At 45.5% G+C, this 22598-nt stretch overlaps 1 protein-coding gene across 1 annotated transcript in view; it reads left to right on the top strand.

The window, feature by feature from the left end:
- WTAP (WT1 associated protein) overlaps positions 1 to 22598 on the top strand; it is a 263014-nt gene that overhangs the window by 5735 nt on the left and 234681 nt on the right. Inside the window, exons 2-3 of the mRNA XM_069235141.1 lie at positions 2899 to 2934; positions 3081 to 3136. Coding sequence (XP_069091242.1) covers positions 2905 to 2934; positions 3081 to 3136 — 86 coding nt within the window. The 5' untranslated portion in view covers positions 2899 to 2904. The remainder of the gene's footprint in view (positions 1 to 2898; positions 2935 to 3080; positions 3137 to 22598) is intronic.

Genomic DNA, 22598 nt, shown 5'->3' with positions numbered 1-22598 from the left:
TCTGACATTTGCATTCAACCTTTTGGTTTAGTCATTGTCTTGTTGTTTTTACCTGTGTTTTTTTTTTTTTTGTTTTTTTTTGTAAAGCTTTATTGTGGTCGCTGCCTGGCCCACGTTATTTTAACAAACCTTGGCAAAAAGAATTGCTAATTAAAAAAAAAAAAAAAAAGTTATTTTGTTTACAAAAAACACACATGCTCAGTAGTCCTTGGTGCTGAACAGAAGTTTGTTTGCAGATATGCTCCTTGTGAAAAAGAATGCTGTCACTCAGTGATTCCATCTGATAGAGAAATTCAAATTTAATAAAACGGTCTTGGTTAACGTTGGACCTCATTAGGAGCCGGATTCACAAAGAAAGCCACTAACGTGCATCAGTGGTGTATGTCCTTGGATTAGTGCATATTTATGGCTTTCATTAATCCACAAGTATTTACAGACATAGGCCAGGAAATCGTACTCCTAGAACAGTGATACTCATAGTACGGCCCTCCTGACCTTTACATGCGGCCCAGCAGCACTGTGCTGCTCTTAGCTAGACTCGGCACTAGCATTAAAAAAAAAATGTAAATAAACAGGCAAGCATTTATTTAAGGTGAGTTGAAGGTTAAGAAAAGAGATTAGAGGGGTTCTGTACAATGTAACATCAGAAACACCTTCATTTTAAAAAACATATTTGAAGCAAAAAACGTAAAAGCACAATCAAGTCTGCTCAAAATTCAAAAAGTGTATTTCATTAACACACAGAAACTTCACCTTTAGTTCACCAGATTATATCAGTGCATTGAAGAAATATTTTTTCAAAGTGATAATTTTCTAACCAGAATTTAGAAACATTCACTCACCCATCTCCCACCCCGACATCCTAAAGTCATGCGAGGTCCTCATATGTGATAATGAACAAAAAGGAGGGAAAGTGAAATAAAACATTTGCTTAGGATCGCACAGTTTGGTTAAGTGGAGAAGCGGTGATTATTCCCATGTTTATGGTTTTGCGTGGTTTTTTCAGACACTAGAAGTATAGCTTTGCGTCCCTTAAATCCACTTTACTGCCGGCCCGACTGCCACCCTGCTGCCATCAGTGCGGCCCTCGGTCACATCAAAGACCAAACTGCGGCCCCCATGAAAATGTTTGCGAGTACCCATGTCCTAGATAATTTGTGAACTGCAAACATATGCATGTGTAAGTTTACTCATGCGAAAAGTTGTTGAGCGTTCACAAGTTCACTTTCTTCCAATCACTTTTTTTCCCCCAACCCTGGGAGAAGCTTTCTCAGTATGGGGGGGAAAGATCAGAGGAGAGCTGGTGATTACTCCTAAAACATGCAAGTTGGTAGGTTTGCACAGATTCAAATGGGCATTTAATCCCTGGATTCAGGCCTCGTATGTGATCTGTGGATGGGTGGCAAAAGGAAATTGCTAGTATTCAAATCATACTATGGTATGAGCCCTAACATAATTAGAGAGGCTATTATTAGAGGCACCACATGGAAGTGGATTTTATTTATATATATATATATATATATATATATATATATATATATTTATATATATATATTTTTTTTCAGGACAAGTAGAATTGACACTGCCAGTCCCAAGGACAAGTAGATATTTTGGCCATTTATGTGGAGAAATGAGCCGCACAGCCTGGTATTTCTGATCAAAGATTCATTTTCTTCTACTTGAATGAGGGCAGCACCTGCCCTGCTAGTGTTTGCACTACCACTATGACACGAAAGAAGACCTCGTCAAAATAAGATCACATCACCTCTCTTGGTGGACCCACAGTGGCTGCCTTTTTAAGCTCTTACCTTCTTGCAGTCCTGTTGATTCACATGCGTGGAGTGACAGTGCTCCACCTACAGTTTTATATTAAAAACAAATCCTAACCTAAATGAAATAACAGGAGAAATTAAGAAATGCAGAAATTCATGCCCCCTGTATAAGGAATATTGCCCCTCTTCACAAACTAAGCTAACCATGCTGTAGCAAAAGATAAAGCCTAATAACTAATTTCTTCAAAGATCTGACTTTAAAATGAACCCCCTCAACCCATGCCCCCGCCCCCCCCAGGGAAGAAAGTTCAATTTCTCATCTGCCCTGATCTCTTAATGTATACAATCCTGAATAATCTAACAAACGTGCATTGTTGCTCCTTAGCTAGGTTAGCACTGTATACACATTAACACACAAATATTTGGAGTTCCATGAAACCATAACTGTTCTCTGAAAAGGATTGGTAACTGGTTTAATAAGCTAGTTATGTGATTCTCTTAAATTCACTGAAGCACAGCCTTGCTGGTTATTATGCTGATTAAAAGGCGGCGTTTTACTTGAAGCTCACATTTTTTAAATCATTTTTTGTTCTGGGATTTTGCGATTACAAATAAAATACACGCTTACAAGATACAGTGACTCTAGTGGTGGCATTTGAATGACAATTCGACCTTGCTGCTTTACTGTAAGATTTAATTCATAAGTAAAATGGTTGTTGCTCTTCTAGATATGTTTTTTTCTCTATGGATATATGTGAAATTCATACCCTAAGTTAAAGGACGCCTTGTATGATGCCAAAGCTGTACATTAAACCAAAAAAGCTAACAAAAGAATGCGTTACTAACTGCTCCTTTTTTTATTGAGTATCTTTGAGACACTAACACCAAATGGCGGCAGGTGTGTGGATGGATACCAAAATGGCTTTTGGTTTAAGCTACAAGTCCTAAAACAATGATGGTTGCATAAATGGACTTAAGAGGGGGGTTTGTGCTGAAATGAAGGCATGGTACATCCATGACGACCACCATATAATTAATTTCTTAGATGTTAAGTTTGTCAAATAAACTAAGCGTTAGCTAATTGACAGTATGGAAATGTAACTGCATATTTTATTTCCTTAACCAGGTCACAATGACCAACGAAGAACCTCTCCCAAAGAAGGTAGGTGCTGGCAAGCCTTATTCCTAAACACTGATCCTCCAAGCATCCACCTGCACCATTAGAAGTAAACAGTCTAATAAGTGTCATTTTTTTGATGCTGGTGTAAAGTATGACACTGTAACAGTGGAGCTTTTTTGTTTCTTTAGGTTCGACTGAGTGAAGCTGATTTCAAAGTCTTGGCTAGAGATGAACTAGTACAAAGGTAAATTAATTCTGTTGGCGAATTGTAAAGGATTTGCAGCATCATGGTGCTGTATGCATACTCAGTGAAACTCAGATATGTCAATTCAAATTATGACTGAGGGGAAACAATGAAGTTGTTGACCTGCTGATAAACTCTGTGCACAGGTGCAAAAAGATTATCCGCATCATTGTAGACACAGTTTAGGACCAAGCTGAATGAGTGTGTGAGCCACTGTACCTACAGAAGTTCTACGTTTTAACCCAGAAATTCATGTGGACAGTAGTTTTCTTGGTGAATGAGGTAAACTACCTCTTGCTCCTTGTATTTCTGAAGAGATGCCACGAAAGACACAATTTTATGGACTCCTTGCATACAAATCTGTGACATGCACTTCGGCAGCAAGTTATGGTTACACTTTTTATCTTGTTATGACTAATACTAATTTTTTTGACGTTGCTTGCTAAATTACATGATTTTGTTTTTTCAAAATAGTATCACCCTTGTCACTATAACTAGGATGTCCTAACGACTACCACCTTTGAAATCTGCTTCTAGGGACCTTTATGGCTTTATTTTCTTAAGTGTTGATGAATCATCACATGCAAGCAAATTCTCTTAAATAATGTAACATTTGACCCTAGATTTCCATTCTTAACATTTTCTCAAGAAGCAGGTGTCCTAAGAAACCAAACATGGCACATAAGGCCCCCTGCTGCCATACCATCATGTCATGCAGTTATTCAGTCCAGTTTCTAGATATTTCCTAAATTTCTCTTTGTTTCCATTTTTAGGTCGAGCGCGCAAGCACTTAGACCTGTTTAAGTGTTGTGGGCTTTTAACCACGTGCACTGTACACCCATCACTTTCACTCGTTCATGGGCTTGCCTTTCAAAAATCCTTTATCATTGGTAAATGCTTTGTTTGATCCTCCTCGGGCGGTTTTGTTATAGCCTTGGACAATCACCCTGTTACATGGATAATTGCACAATACTTTAGACTGCGGGCAAACTTTTTTCTTTCTGTGTCTTTCCTTCACACTCATGCTTGAGGCGGCTGTAGCGATTTGAAACGGCTCACTTATATCAAATGTTTTACTTTTAATTTTCAAGTTATGTGGCAAGAAAAGTCAAGTTTGGCTTTTACAACGCCAGTAGCTCTAATTCGAGCAATCACGAGACCCATTACATTGGAAATGCTTGTTTCCTGTTTCTTCCTCCGCAGCACTTGCAGAATAGACTGGCAACAGATGCTATTTCCATTTAAGTGTTTGTGGCAGTTCTACTATTTGCTATTTTGTCAGTCACTTAATTTCTTTAGGCCAGTGGTTCCCAACCTTTTGATTTCTGTGGACCCCCACTTTAACAATAATGGAACCCAGGGACCCCCACTGAATCATCATGGGAATCCGGGGACCCCCGTATAAGTCATTACTGGAAGCTGGGGACCTAATTTGTCAATATTTTTTAATACTTTTTAATTTTCTAGGCTCTTGCGGACCCCCTGAGATGGCTCCGCGGACCCCAAGTGGTCCCCGGACCACAGGTTGGGAACCACTGCTTTAGGCTATTTGTGGTGGGGGTACAGTATTTTATTTCTGATTTTGGGAAGGATGGTTGAGGCTCTGCTTTTAAACTACCCTTTTTCCTCTGGGTGACAAGGCATGTGTGGCAAACTGGAGGACATTTTGGTGCTTTCTCAAAAGAAATATTGGGCTTAAAAGATGCATCTATTTTTGAGTCCTTTAGTTTACCGTCTTCTTTCCCAGAACCAGACTTTACAAAGTTACAGCATGAGGCCACCTGGGTATGGTAGCCCTGGCTCGTGCTTTTCTAAACACTAGGCAACCTATGGAACATTTGGTCATTTAATTTGGCAAATGTAAATGTCACACAATTCTTGGTGGTTATTTTAATCCAACTCCAGTGCAAGAAAGTATTTAATTTTGCTTCTGCGGTTAAGCTGTTAATTACAAACCTGAAATTGTTCACTCCAAAGAGCAACTAACACACTATGCACACTTATGAAATATTTTTGACTACAAATTTTGCTTCTAGTGTAGTAGTGCTCTTGCAAAGATATATTAAACTGTTTTGACTTGCTTTCCAGAGAGTGTCTAAGGCAGTCTATGAAACTGAATATATTTGTACTTTTAAGATTAAAATAAGTAAAGATCTTTACTGCTGGGAAGTGCTTCAGGAAAAAGTCCCCATTATGGACTTTAAACCACCACCCCCTGTTTTAATTATTATTATGAATATTTTTTTTAATATAAATACTGTGTGGCTGTATCTCACGCAAGAAACATAGCATAGTTGGTTAGTAAGGTGCCTCTAGTCCCCTTTACTTAAAAATGTACACTGAGAACTTGTGGTGTTGCATCATGTGGTATTGTCAAGCTAGGTGCAAAAGCCTGTCTCAAAGCAGAGTGCTGCTATTGTAGAACTTAGGACCACAGAGACATGTTGGCTGACATCAGACACCTCTGACCGCTAAGTGTCTTGTAGGGTGGTCTTATCTCAGTTTGTGAACCGAAGGGGCTGTACTTTCCTAAAGTCCCAGGTTCTACAGCAGTACCACAACCTCAAGAATAGAGATAATAGTATTTGCTCAGACAGCAATAAACTGCGTACATACACCACGAGGTGTGGGTCTACCACAAGGGTACTCTTTTTAATAACTGTACCTCGCTTAGGTTGAGTGTAGTTTAGGTACAATTATTTAGGTCCTGATGAATTGCCAATAGATCCCATATGGGCCTGTGAAAAGGGCGAGAAACATGTTGACTATGATCAGATCCAAAGGAACATCATCTCCCTAGGATGATCCGTGTTTTTTTTAACCATGACAAAACACTTGCACTTAAAAAACAAAAAATTTAAGAGTTTAAATTAATCAGCTTCACCCATCTTTAAAGCCATTCTACTCTCTATATGGGTTCTACTCTGGTAGATTCTTTGGCTAATTATAAGATCTCCAGCAGTGAGCCCCTTTGAGGGGCCCAGAGGACATTGCAACCTGCCTTGCGAAAAGTATAGGCCTGATGAAGCATGCCACCTAATTGGTGGGTGTCCGCATTTGCTCATAAACTTTTACATTGTTCTTGGTCCTAAAAAGGTCCTCCTGCCGTAAGAGATAATTAGTACTGAACTGAACAATCTATAGATAATGTTATAACATACAGGAGGTAGTGTTCTGGACTAAACCAAAACCTCCTTTCCCTTCTTTATAAACATACGGGTCCTGCAGTTGGCCATTCGTGTAAGTAGGATCATGGCAGTAATTGACTTCCGACTTGCAGTCATGACAATGGAAGGGATAACTTGGAGGATTTTCTCTTCAGCATGTACTCTTTCTCCCTCAGTTATACTCTGTAGATGATGTGCTCTCTTTTCAGGTCCTATGATTGACACCTGGAGAATGCTATTTTTATCTAGCCATTGTGGAGAAAAAAAATCAATTCTGTTAAGGACACGGAGGCGAGGATGATGCATCTTGTTTCTTCAGTTTATTCAAGCAGCAGCCTCATCAACGAACAACCTTTCCCAAGCAACATAGGGAAGGCAGAAAAAATCTCAACTAATCAAAAAACAGTCCTTTATATAATCCATCGACATTGTTTAAGCCCCTTCTTGCTCTGTGCGTCAGGTGCCTCCCAGCATGCGAGATCCATTTCTTCCAGATTCATTCTTGCTTGGAGATTACATTCCCTGAAAAAATGGAGACAATCTTGTAATATGTTGCCAGAAACTGCCGAACATATGCTAAATTGGAAACATCAGCAGTAATGCTGTTAAAGACTAGTATCATACTGTAGGAAGTTGGCTCTGTATGTGCTATTTCAAAGTAAGGAATAGCATGCACAGAGTCCAAGGGTTCCCCTTAGAGGTAAAATAGTGGTAAAAATAGATAATACTAATGCTCTATTTTGTGGTAGTGTGGTCGAGCAGTAGGCTTATCCAAGGAGTAGTGTTAAGCATTTGTTGTACATACACATAGACAATAAATGAGGTACACACACTCAGAGACAAATCCAGCCAATAGGTTTTGTATAGAAAAATATATTTTCTTAGTTTATTTTAAGAACCACAGGTTCAAATTTAACATGTAATATCTTGTTTGGAAGGTATTGCAGGTAAGTACATTAGGAACTTTGAATCATTTCAATTGCATGTATACTTTTCAAGTTATTGACAAATAGCTACTTTAAAAGTGGACACTTAGTGCAATTTTCACAGTTCCTGGGGGAGGTAAGTTTTTGTTAGTTTTACCAGGTAAGTAAGACACTTACAGGGTTCAGTTCTTGGTCCAAGGTAGCCCACCGTTGGGGGTTCAGAGCCACCCCAAAGTCACCACACCAGCAGCTCAGGGCCGGTCAGGTGCAGAGTTCAAAGTGGTGCCCAAAACGCATAGGCTAGAATGGAGAGAAGGGGGTGCCCCGGTTCCGGTCTGCTTGCAGGTAAGTACCCGCGTCTTCGGAGGGCAGACCAGGGGGGTTTTGTAGGGCACCGGGGGGGACACAAGCCCACACAGAAATTTCACCCTCAGCAGCGCGGGGGCGGCCGGGTGCAGTGTAGAAACAAGCGTCGGGTTCGCAATGTTAGTCTATGAGAGATCAAGGGATCTCTTCAGCGCTGCAGGCAGGCAAGGGGGGGCTTCCTCGGGGAAACCTCCACTTGGGAGAGGGACTCCTGGGGGTCACTTCTGCAGTGAAAGTCCGGTCCTTCAGGTCCTGGGGGCTGCGGGTGCAGGGTCTTTTCCAGGCGTCGGGACTTAGGTTTCAGAGAGTCGCGGTCAGGGGAAGCCTCGGGATTCCCTCTGCAGGCGGCGCTGTGGTGGCTCAGGGGGGACAGGTTTTGGTACTCACAGTCGTAGAGTAGTCCGGGGGTCCTCCCTGAGGTGTTGGTTCTCCACCAGCCGAGTCGGGGTCGCCGGGTGCAGTGTTGCAAGTCTCACGCTTCTTGCGGGGAGATTGCAGGGTCTTTAAAGCTGCTCCTTGAAACAAAGTTGCAGTCTTTTTGGAGCAGGTCCGCTGTCCTCGGGAGTTCCTTGTCGTCGTCGAAGCAGGGCAGTCCTCAGAGGATTTCAGAGGTCGCTGGTCCCTTGGAAGGCGTCGCTGGAGCAGAGTTCTTTGGAAGGCAGGAGACAGGCCGGTGAGTTTCTGGAGCCAAGGCAGTTGTCGTCTTCTGGTCTTCCTCTGCAGGGGTTTTCAGCTAGGCAGTCCTTCTTCTTGTAGTTTGCAGGAATCTAATTTTCTAGGGTTCAGGGTAGCCCTTAAATACTAAATTTAAGGGCGTGTTTAGGTCTGGGGGGTTAGTAGCCAATGGCTACTAGCCCTGAGGGTGGGTACACCCTCTTTGTGCCTCCTCCCAAGGGGAGGGGGTCACAATCCTAACCCTATTGGGGGAATCCTCCATCTGCAAGATGGAGGATTTCTAAAAGTTAGAGTCACTTCAGCTCAGGACACCTTAGGGGCTGTCCTGACTGGCCAGTGACTCCTCCTTGTTGCTTTCTTTGTTCCCTCCAGCCTTGCCGCCAAAAGTGGGGGCCGTGGCCGGAGGGGGCGGGCAACTCCACTAAGCTGGAGTGCCCTGCTGGGCTGTGACAAAGGGGTGAGCCTTTGAGGCTCACCGCCAGGTGTCACAGCTCCTGCCTGGGGGAGGTGTTAGCATCTCCACCCAGTGCAGGCTTTGTTACTGGCCTCAGAGTGACAAAGGCACTCTCCCCATGGGGCCAGCAACATGTCTCGGTTTGTGGCAGGCTGCTGGAACTAGTCAGCCTACACAGACAGTCGGTTAAGTTTCAGGGGGCACCTCTAAGGTGCCCTCTGGGGTGTATTTTGCAATAAAATGTACACTGGCATCAGTGTGCATTTATTGTGCTGAGAAGTTTGATACCAAACTTCCCAGTTTTCAGTGTAGCCATTATGGTGCTGTGGAGTTCGTGTTTGACAGACTCCCAGACCATATACTCTTATGGCTACCCTGCACTTACAATGTCTAAGGTTTTGTTTAGACATTGTAGGGGTACCATGCTCATGCACTGGTACCCTCACCTATGGTATAGTGCACCCTGCCTTAGGGCTGTAAGGCCTGCTAGAGGGGTGTCTTACCTATACTGCATAGGCAGTGAGAGGCTGGCATGGCACCCTGAGGGGAGTGCCATGTCGACTTACTCGTTTTGTCCTCACTAGCACACACAAGCTGGCAAGCAGTGTGTCTGTGCTGAGTGAGAGGTCTCCAGGGTGGCATAAGACATGCTGCAGCCCTTAGAGACCTTCCTTGGCATCAGGGCCCTTGGTACTAGAAGTACCAGTTACAAGGGACTTATCTGGATGCCAGGGTCTGCCAATTGTGGATACAAAAGTACAGGTTAGGGAAAGAACACTGGTGCTGGGGCCTGGTTAGCAGGCCTCCGCACACTTTCAATTGTAAACATAGCATCAGCAAAGGCAAAAAGTCAGGGGGCAACCATGCCAAGGAGGCATTTCCTTACACATACATAAACCGCATTAAAACCAAATAACTATAAAAGCTGACTCCATAACGTTTCCATATGATATGCAACATTCCATACATGCTGGGAGTACCATAACATAATTCATATTATACTAACGCCTTATGAAGCTTTGCAGAAGTCTGTCAGAATATGAACACCTCATCAGGGAAAGGTGCATGGTATCTTGATATGGGTGGGAATTATCTTTACCTCCATGTCCTTAATAGAATTGTAACTTTCCTTTACAATACGTAGGAAAATTAGCATTTTATGTCTGGACTGGAGGCTCAGATAATGCACGTTCAAAGCTTAACTACTAACAGTGTAGCCATATGAGTCACTGGCTTAAAGTAAGTCTTAAAAGGTCGAAAGTAACAACCAGTCAGCTGTGCTAAAGATATCCTCTAGATGAGCTCCCAAAGAAAATGCTTTAGATACCATGGCGCCACTTGCCGAATGTGCTCCAAAAATCAAAATGACAATTCCTGCCTCTTGCCGGATGTGCCTCACCCATTGTGCTGTGGTGGGGGAAGTATTAGTCTTAAATGGCTTATGCAAGAGAGTTGGATGTTGGTGTTCCCCAAACAGGCAAACCTCCTCCCTTAACGCCTTTTAAGCTTTGAGACATCTGACAATGCATAACTTAAACAATTCCAATAAGGAACAGTCCTAGAATTACTTTGTTCATCTGGTGAGAGGGAGAGTAACCCCACCAAGGTAAAAACCCTACCAGTAATATCCAGGGCTCTCACATCAGGGACACATTTGCTAGAAACCAAACCATAGCAACATTGCCAAACTTACCTGATAACTGTTTTCTGGAGAGGTACATATTTTGCAGGTCAGGAAAGGAAAAGTTTTAAGAACCTTGTTAACATCCCATAAAACTGAATCTTTCGGTCCAGGAGTGGCTGACAACCTCACACCTCATCAGCTTGCGAACCATGGAGTGCTTCCATACTGGAAGCGCCTTTATGGGGAAGTGACCTGCAAAAATGGCCAAACAAGAAGTATTTATCAGCTAGTAAGCCATCTCTTTATCAACCAAAGAAGACAAAAGTTCAAGATATGAATGTAAGGAAATGCCTCCTTGGCATGGTTACTGTAGGAGGCTGGACTGGCTTGTAGTGAGTACCTAGGGGTACTTGCACCAGGCCCAGTTATCCCTTATTAGTGTATAGGGTGTCTAGCAGCATAGGCTGATAGATAATGGTAGCTTAGCAGAGCAGCTTAGGCTGAACTAGGAGACGAGTGAAGCTCCTACAGTACCACTTAGTGTCATATGCACAATATCATAAGAAAACACAATACACAGTTATACTAAAAATAAAGGTACTTTATTTTTATGACAATATGCCAAAGTATCTCAGAGTGTACCCTCAGTGAGAGGATAGGAAATATACACAAGATATATATACACAATACCAGAAATATGCAGTATAGTCTTAGAAAACAGTGCAAACAATGTATAGTTACAATAGGATGCAATGGGGACACATAGGGATAGGGGCAACACAAACCATATACTCCAAAAGTGGAATGCGAACCACGAATGGACCCCAAACCTATGTGACCTTGTAGAGGGTTGCTGGGACTATTAGAAAATAGTGAGGGTTAGAAAAATAGCCCACCCCAAGACCCTGAAAAGTGAGTGCAAAGTGCACTAAAGTTCCCCAAAGGACAAAGAAGTTGTGATAGGGGAATAAGGCAGGAAAGACACAAACCAACAATGCAACAACGCTGGATTTCCAATCTGGGGTACCTGTGGAACATGGGGACCAAGTCCAAAAGTCACAAGCAAGTCGGAGATGGGCAGATGCCCAGGAAATGCCAGCTGCGGGTGCAAAGAAGCTTCTTCTGGACAGAAGAAGCTGAGGTTTCTGCAGGAACGCAAAGGGCTAGAGACATCCCTCTCGCCTTGTAGAGTCGTGCAGAAGTGTTTTCCCGCCGAAAGGACGCCAACAAGCCTTGCTAGCTGCAAATCGTGCGGTAAGCGTTTTTGGATGCTGCTGTGGCCCAGGAGGGACCAGGAGGTCGCAAATTGGACCAGGAGGTAGAGGGGACGTCGAGCAAGACAAGGAGCCCTCTTAGCAGCAGGTAGCACCCGGAGAAGTGCCAGAAACAGGCACTACGAGGATGCGTGAAACGGTGCTCACCCGAAGTTACACAAAGGAGTCCTACGTCGCCGGAGACCAACTTAGAAAGTCGTGCAATGCAGGTTAGAGTGCCGTGGACCCAGGCTTGGCTGTGCACAAAGGATTTCCGCCGGAAGTGCACAGGGGCCGGAGTAGCTGCAAAAGTCGCGGTTCCCAGCAATGCAGTCTAGAGAGGTGAGGCAAGGACTTACCTCCACCAAACTTGGACTGAAGAGTCACTGGACTGTGGGAGTCACTTAGACAGAGTTGCTGGATTCGAGGGACCTCGCTCGTCGTGCTGAGGAGACCCAAGGGACTGGTAATGCAGCTTTTTGGTGCCTGCGGTTGCAGGGGGACGATTCCGTCGACCCACAGGAGATTTCTTCGGAGCTTCTAGTGCAGAGAGGAGGCAGACTACCCCCACAGCATGCACCACCAGGAAAACAGTCGAGAAGGCGACAGGATCAGAGTTGCAGTAGTCATCTTTGCTACTATGTTGCAGTTTTGCAGGCTTCCAGCGCGGTCAGCAGTCGATTCCTTGGCAGAAGGTGAAGAGAGAGATGCAGAGGAACTCGGATGAGCTCTTGCATTCGTTATCTAAAGAATCCCAAGAGACAGAGACCCTAAATAGCCAGAAAAGAGGGTTTGGCTACCTAGGAGAGATGATAGGCTAGCAACACCTGAAGGAGCCTATCACAAGGAGTCTCTGACGTCACCTGGTGGCACTGGCCCCTCAGAGCAGTCCAGTGTGCCAGCAGCACCTCCGTTTCCAAGATGGCAGAGGTCTGGAGCACACTGGAGGAGCTCTGGGCACCTCCCAGGGGAGGTACAGGTCAGGGGAGTGGTCACTCCCCTTTCCTTTGTCCAGTTTCGCACCAGAGCAGGGCTAAGGGGTCCCTGAACCGGTGTAGACTGGCTTATGCAGAAATGGGCACCAAATGTGCCCATGAAAGCATTTCCAGAGGCTGGGGGAGGCTACTCCTCCCCTGCCTTCACACTATTTTCCAAAGGGAGAGGGTGTAACACCCTCTCTCAGAGGAAGTCCTTTGTTCTGCCATCCTGGGCCAGGCCTGGCTGGACCCCAGGAGGGCAGATGCCTGTCTGAGGGGTTGGCAGCAGCTGCAGTGAAACCCCGGGAAAGGCAGTTTGGCAGTACCAGGGTCTGTGCTACAGACCACTGGGATCATGGGATTGTGCCAACTATGCCAGGATGGTATAGAGGGGGCAATTCCATGATCATAGACATATTACATGGCCATATTCGGAGTTACCATTGTGAAGCTACATATAGGTAGTGACCTATATGTAGTGCACGCGTGTAATGGTGTCCCCGCACTCACAAAGTCCGGGGAATTGGCCCTGAACAATGTGGGGGCACCTTGGCTAGTGCCAGGGTGCCCTCACACTAAGTAACTTAGCACCCGACCTTTACCAGGTAAAGGTTAGACATATAGGTGACTTATAAGTTACTTAAGTGCAGTGTAAAATGGCTGTGAAATAACGTGGACGTTATTTCACTCAGGCTGCAGTGGCAGGCCTGTGTAAGAATTGTCAGAGCTCCCTATGGGTGGCAAAAGAAATGCTGCAGCCCATAGGGATCTCCTGGAACCCCAATACCCTGGGTACCTCAGTACCATATACTAGGGAATTATAAGGGTGTTCCAGTAAGCCAATGTAAATTGGTAAAATTGGTCACTAGCCTGTTAGTGACAATTCGTAAAGAGAGAGCATAACCACTGAGGCTCTGGTTAGCAGAGCCTCAGTGAGACAGTTAGGCACCACACAGGGAACACATACATATAGGCCACAAACTTATGAGCACTGGGGTCCTGACTAGCAGGGTCCCAGTGACACATAACAAACATACTGAAAACATAGGGTTTTCACTATGAGCACTGGGCCCTGGCTAGCAGGATCCCAGTGAGACAGTGAAAACACCCTGACATACACTCACAAACAGGCCAAAAGTGGGGAGTAACCAGGCTAGAAAGAGGCTACTTTCTCACAGTTACCCCCTGACTTTTTACCTTTGCTGATGCTATGTTTTGAATTGAAAGTGTGCTGAGGCCTGCTAACCAGGCCCCAGCACCAGTGTTCTTTCCCTAACCTGTACTTTTGTTTACACAATTGGCACACCCTGGCATCCAGGTAAGTCCCTTGTAACTGGTACCCCTGGTACCAAGGGCCCTGATGCCAGGGAAGGTCTCTAAGGGCTGCAGCATATCTTATGCCACCCTGGGGACCCCTCACTCAGCACAGACACACTGCTTGCCAGCTTATGTGTGCTGGTGAGGACAAAACGAGTAAGCCGACATGGCACTCCCCTCAGGGTGCCATGCCAACCTCACACTGCCTATGCAGTATAGATAAGTCACCCCTCTAGCAGGCCTTACAGCCCTAAGGCAGGGTGCACTACACCATAGGTGAGGGCACCAGTGCATGAGCACTGTGCCCCTACAGTGTCTAAGCAAAACCTTAGACATTGTAAGTGCAGGGTAGCCATAAGAGTATATGGTCTGGGAGTCTGTCAAACACGAACTCCACAGCAGCATAATGGCTACACTGAAAACTGGGAAGTTTGGTATCAAACTTCTCAGCACAATAAATGCACACTGATGCCAGTGTACATTTTATTGTAAACTACACCCCAGAGGGCACCTTAGAGGTGCCCCCTGAAACCTTAACCAACTACCCGTGTAGGCTGACTGGTTTTAGCAGCCTGCCACACTCGAGACATGTTGCTGGCCACATGGGGAGAGTGCCTTAGCCACTCTGTGGCTAGTAACAAAGCCTGCACTGGGTGGAGATGCTATCACCTCCCCCAGGCAGGAGCTGTAACACCTGGCGGTGAGCCTCAAAGACTCACCCCCTTTGTTCCAGCACCACAGGGCATTCCAGCTAGTGGAGTTGCCCGCCCCCTCCGGCCACAGCCCCACTTTTGGCGGCAAGGCCGGAGGAAATAATGAGAATAACAAGGAGTCGTCACTGGCCAGTCAGGACAGCCCCTAAGGTGACTCTAACTTTTAGAAATCCTCCATCTTGCAGATGGAGGATTCCCCCAATAGGGATAGGAATGTGACCCCCTCCCCTTGGGAGGAGGCACAAAGAGGGTGTACACACCCTCAGGGCTAGTAGCCATTGGCTACTAACCCCCCAGACCTAAACACGCCCTTAAATTTTGTATTTAAGGGCTCCCCTGAACCTAGGAACTCAGATTCCTGCAACCTAAGAAGAAGAGGACTGATAAGCTGAAAAACCCTGCAGAGAAGACGGAGACACCAACTGCTTTGGCCCCAGCTCTACCGGCCTGTCTCCCCACTTCTAAAGACACTGCTCCAGCGACGCTTTCCCCAGGGACCAGCGACCTCTGAATCCTCAGAGGACTGCCCTGCTCTAGAAGGACCAAGAAACTCCTGAGGACAGCGGCTCTGTTCATCCAAGACTGTAAATTTGTTTCAAAGGAGCAACTTTTAAAACAACTGCGTTTCCCGCCGGAAGCGTGAGACTTGCTACTCTGCACCCGACGCCCCCGGCTCGACTTGTGGAGAAACAACACTTCAGGGAGGACTCCCCGGCGACTACGAGACCGTGAGTAGCCAGAGTTGCCCCCCCCCGAGCCCCCACAGCGACGCCTGCAGAGGGAATCCTGAGACTCCCTCTGACCGCGACTGCCTGACTCTCAGATCCCGGTGCCTGGAAAAGACCCTGCACCCGCAGCCCCCAGGACCTGAAGGATCGGAACTCCAGTGCAGGAGTGACCCCCAGGAGGCCCTCTCCCTTGCCCAGGTGGTGGCTACCCCGAGGAGTCGTCGTCCCCCTCCCCCCCCCCCCCCCCCCGTTGCCAGCCTGCATCGCTGAAGAGACCCCTTGGTCTCCCATTGATTCCAATTGAAAACCCGACGTGTGTTTGCACACTGCACCCGGCCGCCCCTGTGCTGCTGAGGGTGTACTTTCTGTGCTAACTTGTGTCCCCCCCGGTGCCCTACAAAACCCCCCTGGTCTGCCCTCCGAAGACGCGGGTACTTACCTGCTGGCAGACTGGAACTGGGGCACCCCTTTCTCCATTGAAGCCTATGCTTTTTGGGCACCACTTTGTGGTAACTTTGGGGTTGCTCTGAACCCCCAACGGTGGGCTACCTTGGACCCAAACTTGAACCCTGTAGGTGGTTTACTTACCTGCAAGAACTAACAATTAAAGAAAATATATTTTTATATACAAAAACCTATTGGCCTGGAATTGTCTCTGAGTGTGTGTTCCTCATTTATTGCCTGTGTGTATGTACAACAAATGCTTAACACTACTCCTTTGATAAGCCTACTGCTCGACCACACTACCACAAAATAGAGCATTAGTATTATCTCTTTTTGCCACTATCTTGCCTCTAAGGGGAACCCTTGGACTCTGTGCATACTATTCCCTATTTTGAAATAGTGCATACAGAGCCAACTTCCTACAATGAACAACTCTGTATTCCACAGGATCCTCATCGCTCTGTAAACACCAACACACCCAGGCAAATTTGTACCTCTTATTTGTTTCATTAGCCCAGGTTTTGAACAAGAGACTGCTGTCCTAGAAAGTTCTCAGGCTTCCTATCTAGCCCTGGAATCATCCATGCTATGAGGGACAACTATCCTTCCAGGACCCTGCAATGGGGATTCCTTTGGGGATCCTGAAGTATATCCTACATCTGGGATAGACGGATTGGAAAATCCCAAGAAAGTTTCTTCATCACTACCCAAGTCTCCTCCTTCCTCTATGCTTGGGCAGCCAGTCTTAGCATTGCAAACTGGGAAAACTGGTATCCCTCTTCCAGACTCCAATCCTGCAAGAATGCATCCACCGCTTCTAGTGGATCCGGCCTCTGGCTGAAGAAGCGTTCTAGATGAGAATCCAGATGTGTAGAAAACATGTCCAAGGAGAACAGTTCCCAGAGCTTCTGGATGACCTGGAACACTTCTGGATGAAGTTGCCATGCACTGAGATCCTGACTATGTCTGGAGTGCCAATTGGCGACTTCGTTGGATCTCCCTGTGTGATAGTCTGCCGTCACTGAAATGTTGTGATCCAGGCAGTACTGCCAAGAGCCCTTCGCCAGATCGGCCATAAGTTGGGAGTATGGACCTCCCAGGCAATTGATATACCTCACCGCCGAGATGTTGTCCATCTTCAACAGGACTGAGCAACTGACCTTACCCTTCGTCCAGCAGCAAACTGCGAAGGAGACTGCCAGGATACATCCCCCCACAACTGGCCCTCCATCCTGACTGACTGGCATCGGACTTGATTAATTGTATGTGAACTGAAACCAAAAATAGCCCTCCTGTTCCAGGCCCCCATGTGAGTCAGCCACCACCTCATCTGTTCCTTGACTTTGTCCGTTAAAGGCATCACTGCTGAGTAAGGCAAATATTTGCCTGGATGATGCACCTTTAACCCTTGTAGAGCCCAATACTGGAGAGGGCCTAGGAAGATAGCTTGTTTGAAAGATGCCAAAAGGCTCACCAGCTTGGCAGCTGTTTGGTGGAAGTCTGCAAGCCACTGCCGTGGATTTCATCTTTTTGGAGAGCAGACTCATGGTTGACTCCTTTTGAATTGATCACAAATGTCAGCAAGGTTTTTCTCTGAGCTGAGACTAACAGGGACTTATGTTAGTCGATTACGAACCCCAAGCTTTCCAACAAATCCACTGATGTCTGGAGGTGGCCTGACAGTCAAAGGGCATTGATCCATCAGCAAGACGTCGTAGAGCTAGATGATTGCGTGAACACCCCTGCTGCAGAGGAATTCTACCACTGGCCTGGGAACCGTAATGAAACACCAGGGGGTGGGCAACAGACCATAGGGTAGCTTCTCAAATTCAAGCACCTAAGGACACCAGCGGAATTGTAGAAACCTGCGATGAGGCTGAAACACTGGGATCGCCAGATAAACAACTTTGAGGTCTAACTGAACCAACCAGTCTCCTGCCCTCAGAAGGTTGAGGGTATGAATGCCCTTCATCTTGAAGTAGTGATACACTAGCCACTCAAATTCATTGAGGTTAATTACTCTCTTCTCACCGAAGAGGCTATTGCTCACTACAGTTAGAGTGCATGTCTGAGGGAGCGATTGCCCCTTTTCTTAAAAAAAAAAAAAAAAAACTCACATCTCCTGGTCAAATAAGGAGGGTTGGCTCTGGCAGACACCAAAGTATGAGGTCAGGCTTGTCCACAAAGTCCATGTGAAAACGTTAAGCAGTCTGGAGAACCTAGGTGCTGGAAATCACTGCCTGTCAGTTGTCCTTGAACAATGTCAGACACTCCCCCACTTTTAGTCGGGAAGAAAGACTTCTTAGCATGGGAATATCCCTGGTTGCTACCTCAACCACCTCCTCTGCCCCCATGGGCGTGATGGAAACAACTGGTGGGATAGAAACTGCAGAATGTGTGAGAGTCTTGCCACTGGCCTTGACTGGAGCATTGGCCTTTCTGGGAGGCATTGGTTGTGAAGCAGCCCCTTACCACGCCCGGCCCCAATGAAGGCCTCTGATGAAAACATGTTCTTAAATGAGGTTTGCGCTTTATCTACTGAATTGAAGGTCTGAACGAACTTACCGAGTTCCTTAATGAAGGAGTACCCAAACAACCGCCCAGTCTGGCAGCATCTCTGGGGATATAAGGGCCCGACCGTTTGGCCTTCTTGGCCATGTTACGTATCTTAGTAAGGGGCCCAACCATGTCAAACAATTTAGCTTGGCATGACCGGCAAGAGCAGTCAGTGCCCTTCTTTGGTTCTCTAATATATTTTGCTAGAAACATTATGCTCATCAATTTCTGGTGTACGGGCTACCTTGCCTTCCAGGGACAGGCAAGGACACTCTGCTCTGAGGTGGGTCAGAGCCTTTTCCACGTGGTTTTAAAAAAAAATTTTTTTTAGGTGCCCCGCAATGTAAGCTGCTACTTTAGCAGTAGGGGACCATTTAGAGGTTCTGGGGTGGGTCAGATCATCAGTTCAACATGTCTGCCACCAAACTATCTGGTTGAGATGCAGGGACAGGGCAGGAAAACTTCATCAGAAGATGGGCACGAAGACCTTGAGGGAATGGGGGGTCGCAATCTATCCCTGCGAAACTCAGCCCCTACTGACTGAGGAGAGGGGGGCCAGCTGAAAAGGATCAGGTTTAGTCAGATGAGGTTGAGATTGTAAGAAAGCTCTTTTTAGGTTCTGAAAAGTGTCCTTAACGACACGCTGATCCAGTGTGTGGTTTCTAGCTTGCCGCTCAGAACCCAGGTGCCCATATCCAATGCCAGGGATTTGTTGGCGGTCTTGGGTCAGCCTGCTTATATTTTCTTCCAAGGGCGTGAGTGATGGGGACACTGCGTGTTGAACCGAGGCGTCTGCCGCCTTACCCCAGCCAGAGGTAAAAAGGAGGCTGTTTGCACCCCAAAATACTTAGTCGGGAGCCTGCATGGTCTGATTTGGGCTTGTTGATGTTAAAATCCAACTGTCAAGCTTGGCCCACTTGAGGTGGTCCACAAGTCTGTGGCAAGTGTGTCTTTAGCAGGCAGTTTTTGAGGTACAGGAATATGCTTATACTTGATCCAGGCTTGAGTATGGTGCTAGGAAACGTAGTTTTGTGGAGAGTCAGTGACTCAAGTAGATGGGACCGACATTAGTTTGGCAGATTTTTATGCAGAAGAGTATAGAGGTGAATTACTCCTTGCTATGGTGGGGTTTCTCGTTCCCTCCTGGCAGAGTGTGCTGAAAAGCCTTTAGTCTGAGTTTATTGCACATTTTGCAGGAAGAAGTTTCAGAATTCGATGAAACTCATTACTCTTAACTTTGTGAGGCAAGTGTATTTCCTGACCATGCCACATCTTCCATAAGATTACCTCGGACTAAACCCCCCCTTCTCATTGTACGCAGCGCTCGAGCAGCATATCAGTGGAGACCTATAGGCTTTGTAAAACATATCTGGAAATTTTGATGGAGTGAAAAGTTTTTCCTTTTGGGCACCCTACTTTAAAAAAAAAAAAATAATAATTTTTTACTATGCTTGGTGAGGTACAGAAATATCTAATCTATTACTGTCTATAGAAAGTTTGCTAATCAGAGACCCTATTTCAAGATCCATGTAATGTAATTTTCTTGAGTACCAGGCAAAAAAAAAAAAAAAGCTTCACCTAGTGCAGAAACCACTTTCCTCTTTAAGACCTAAATGATAACAGTTTAAAAACCAGTAGGTATGTTCTTTGAGCTCATGCACATCCATTTTAAAACCTATAGGTTTGCCATTTGAGTCCATGCACAGGTACAATTTGAAATATTTGATCAGAAAAGGGACATTCTAGTTATGAAATTGCCAAGAGACTAAGTGAAATCCTGGCTCTCGAGGGCTCTGACCAGTATATCGTTTTTACATTTGGTTTGGTGGCGCTTAAGACTTGTTCTTCCTTCTTAGCAAAGGTTGTTTTTGGAGTGGCACTTAATCAGATTCTTAAATGTACCAGTGTTTTCTGTACTGCTGTTGGATGTCAGAGTATTTAAGTATAGAATTGAAAAATCATGGTTAATTGATCAACTTTTAATATCCTTGCTCCAGAGCATTGCAAATGGAGCAAGTTAATTACCTTTGATAATACTCCTTAGGGATACTTGATTCCTCATCTTCAGAATATCTCTACCTTAAACTGGATACAGAGAATTTCAACAGAAGTGCTCCGTATACTGCCATGTGATTGTGTGCAGCTCTGTGGAGTCTTAATACTGCCCAGCCTTAACAGAACAGAGCTGCATACAAGCACCAACCCTGTGCTCTGATGTTAGTTTCTTGACCTTATCTCCCACCCCACCGATGAGGAACTTGAAACCTTTGGTGTGAGTGTTCTGAACTCTAACTTGTGCTTTTTTTAGATGTTAAAGGCTACTCCACAGAACATGAAGTTGAAGGGGCGTCAACTCTATTGAGATAGAGAATCCACCAGATAGAGGATTACTGCAGAAAAGTAACTTGTTCTTCTGACAGCTACTACTAACTGCATATTCTTCACCTTTTGAATAGATACCAAAGCAGTTCTTTCCAAAAGTCTGAGGAGTGGAGCCAGACCAAAAATCTGGATGAGCGAATGACCCTCCTGTCACTACTGACAAGGCAGTAGTGCTTAGTGAACGTATGCACTGTTGAACATTGCAGCCTGGCAGATATCAAGAATGGACACTCCTCTTACCAGTGCCTTAGAAGCGGCTCTCCAACTACTGGAATGGGCTCTCAGATCTTGTGGCGTTGGGGGTAAGATTTGGTCAGAGGGTTTCTGCTGCTTTTTTGGACATTGTATAACAGATCTTGATACAGAAGACTATAAATCTTGACCAGGTCATTTTCTCTGTCCTGCTCTTCTTTGCACCTAAGAACCCAACAGAGCTGACAGCCTACCTGATGACCTTTTTAAAAAACTCAACTCTCACTTTGAAAACAGTGCGATCTTAACTCCTTTTGAGAGCTACGGTGGTCCTTGGCATCCTAGCAAGGTGATAGATTTTTCAGTATGGAATGCTTTCGTGGCTTTGGTAAGGAAAGCCACCCAGGTCTGTCTTGTTCCAGAAGAAGATAGCGTAAGGCGATAGTGCCTGCAGTTCACTCTCACAATGTGCTGACGTGATGTCAATAAAGGAAGACGGTTTTTCAGCATCAGTGATGTGACGTTTCATTTCAGGACTCTTGTGCCACCCTGCATTTTGGATGAAGATAATGCCCAAGTGTAAGAGTTTACGAAGCCTCAAAGCTGTTCTCACATAGACACCTGAACTCATTGTGGCGGTTTTAAACTCTTGAATGTCAAGGGTTCAGAATTACCCTAACAAATAAGTTTCTTTATGGAGCTCGGGTGTGATTGGGGCTCGTTGATGTTAAAATCCAACTGACAGGCTTCGCTATCCATAGGGTGACAACAAATGCCTGTGGCAAGCCTGTCTTTAGCAGCCTGATTTTAAAGGCACACGAATATGCTTATTTCTGTATACTTATTCCTGACTGCCATAAATGGATCACAAGCATTTCTGTCATTTTTCCAAACACCCGAAGGTGAAAAGAAGCACAGCAAATCGAAAGTATTCTAGCCCAAGTTAAATCCAGAGTTAATCCTGGTTAACTGGTGGGAGTTCGTATGGCAATACATATCAAGCAAGTCCAGTTAAACATCCAATTTCCTGGGTATACAGCGGATAGCATCCGAGCTAGCCTGAGCATTTCGAATTTGCCCTTGCTCAGAAAGGAATTCAGCAGGTGATGGTTCTTAATAGGTATGAGGCACCTGTCCTCTTCGGGACAAGAGAGAAGTTAGAATGGCATCCTTTGCCTTTTTCAGACTACCTGATCAGTGACACCACTGTAGAGTAAAAAGGTTTATAAGCTGCATCTGGATTGTCTGGCACTCATCTGATATTTGTTCTGGCGTGGGAGGAATGTTGCATTGGTTGGACATAATGTAGGGCATAGCCTTATAGGTGATTTAACTCACAATTGTTTAATGTGTTGGCTTTCCAGCTGGGGAGGGGTGCTATATACTTCCCTGGTACGAATTATGGAGGGCAAAACTAAAGCGGCTTGGTAGCTGTTGCAGCAGGATAGGCGGATTTGGAGAATTGCAGGCTCTGCTGCCCTGTGTGGTGTATGCATGCTTCATACCTCGAAAGGACTAGAATGTCTGCATCATATGTTTTGAAGGCTGGGTCTCCCTAAAGGCAAGTCTCCAGGAACAACCTCCAGATTTCGTAAATTGATGGGGGAATTGTTAAACTGACGTCAATAGTCCCGAACAGCGTTCTGTGACACTGCCGTCTTTAAATGTGTTGTGTGCTGAGCCAGTCT

This window comes from Pleurodeles waltl, chromosome 5, assembly GCF_031143425.1.
Source record: "Pleurodeles waltl isolate 20211129_DDA chromosome 5, aPleWal1.hap1.20221129, whole genome shotgun sequence".
Lineage (NCBI taxonomy): Eukaryota > Metazoa > Chordata > Amphibia > Caudata > Salamandridae > Pleurodeles > Pleurodeles waltl.
The sequence above is the reverse complement of the archived record's forward strand: the minus strand, read 5'-3'. Positions and strand labels throughout refer to the sequence as shown.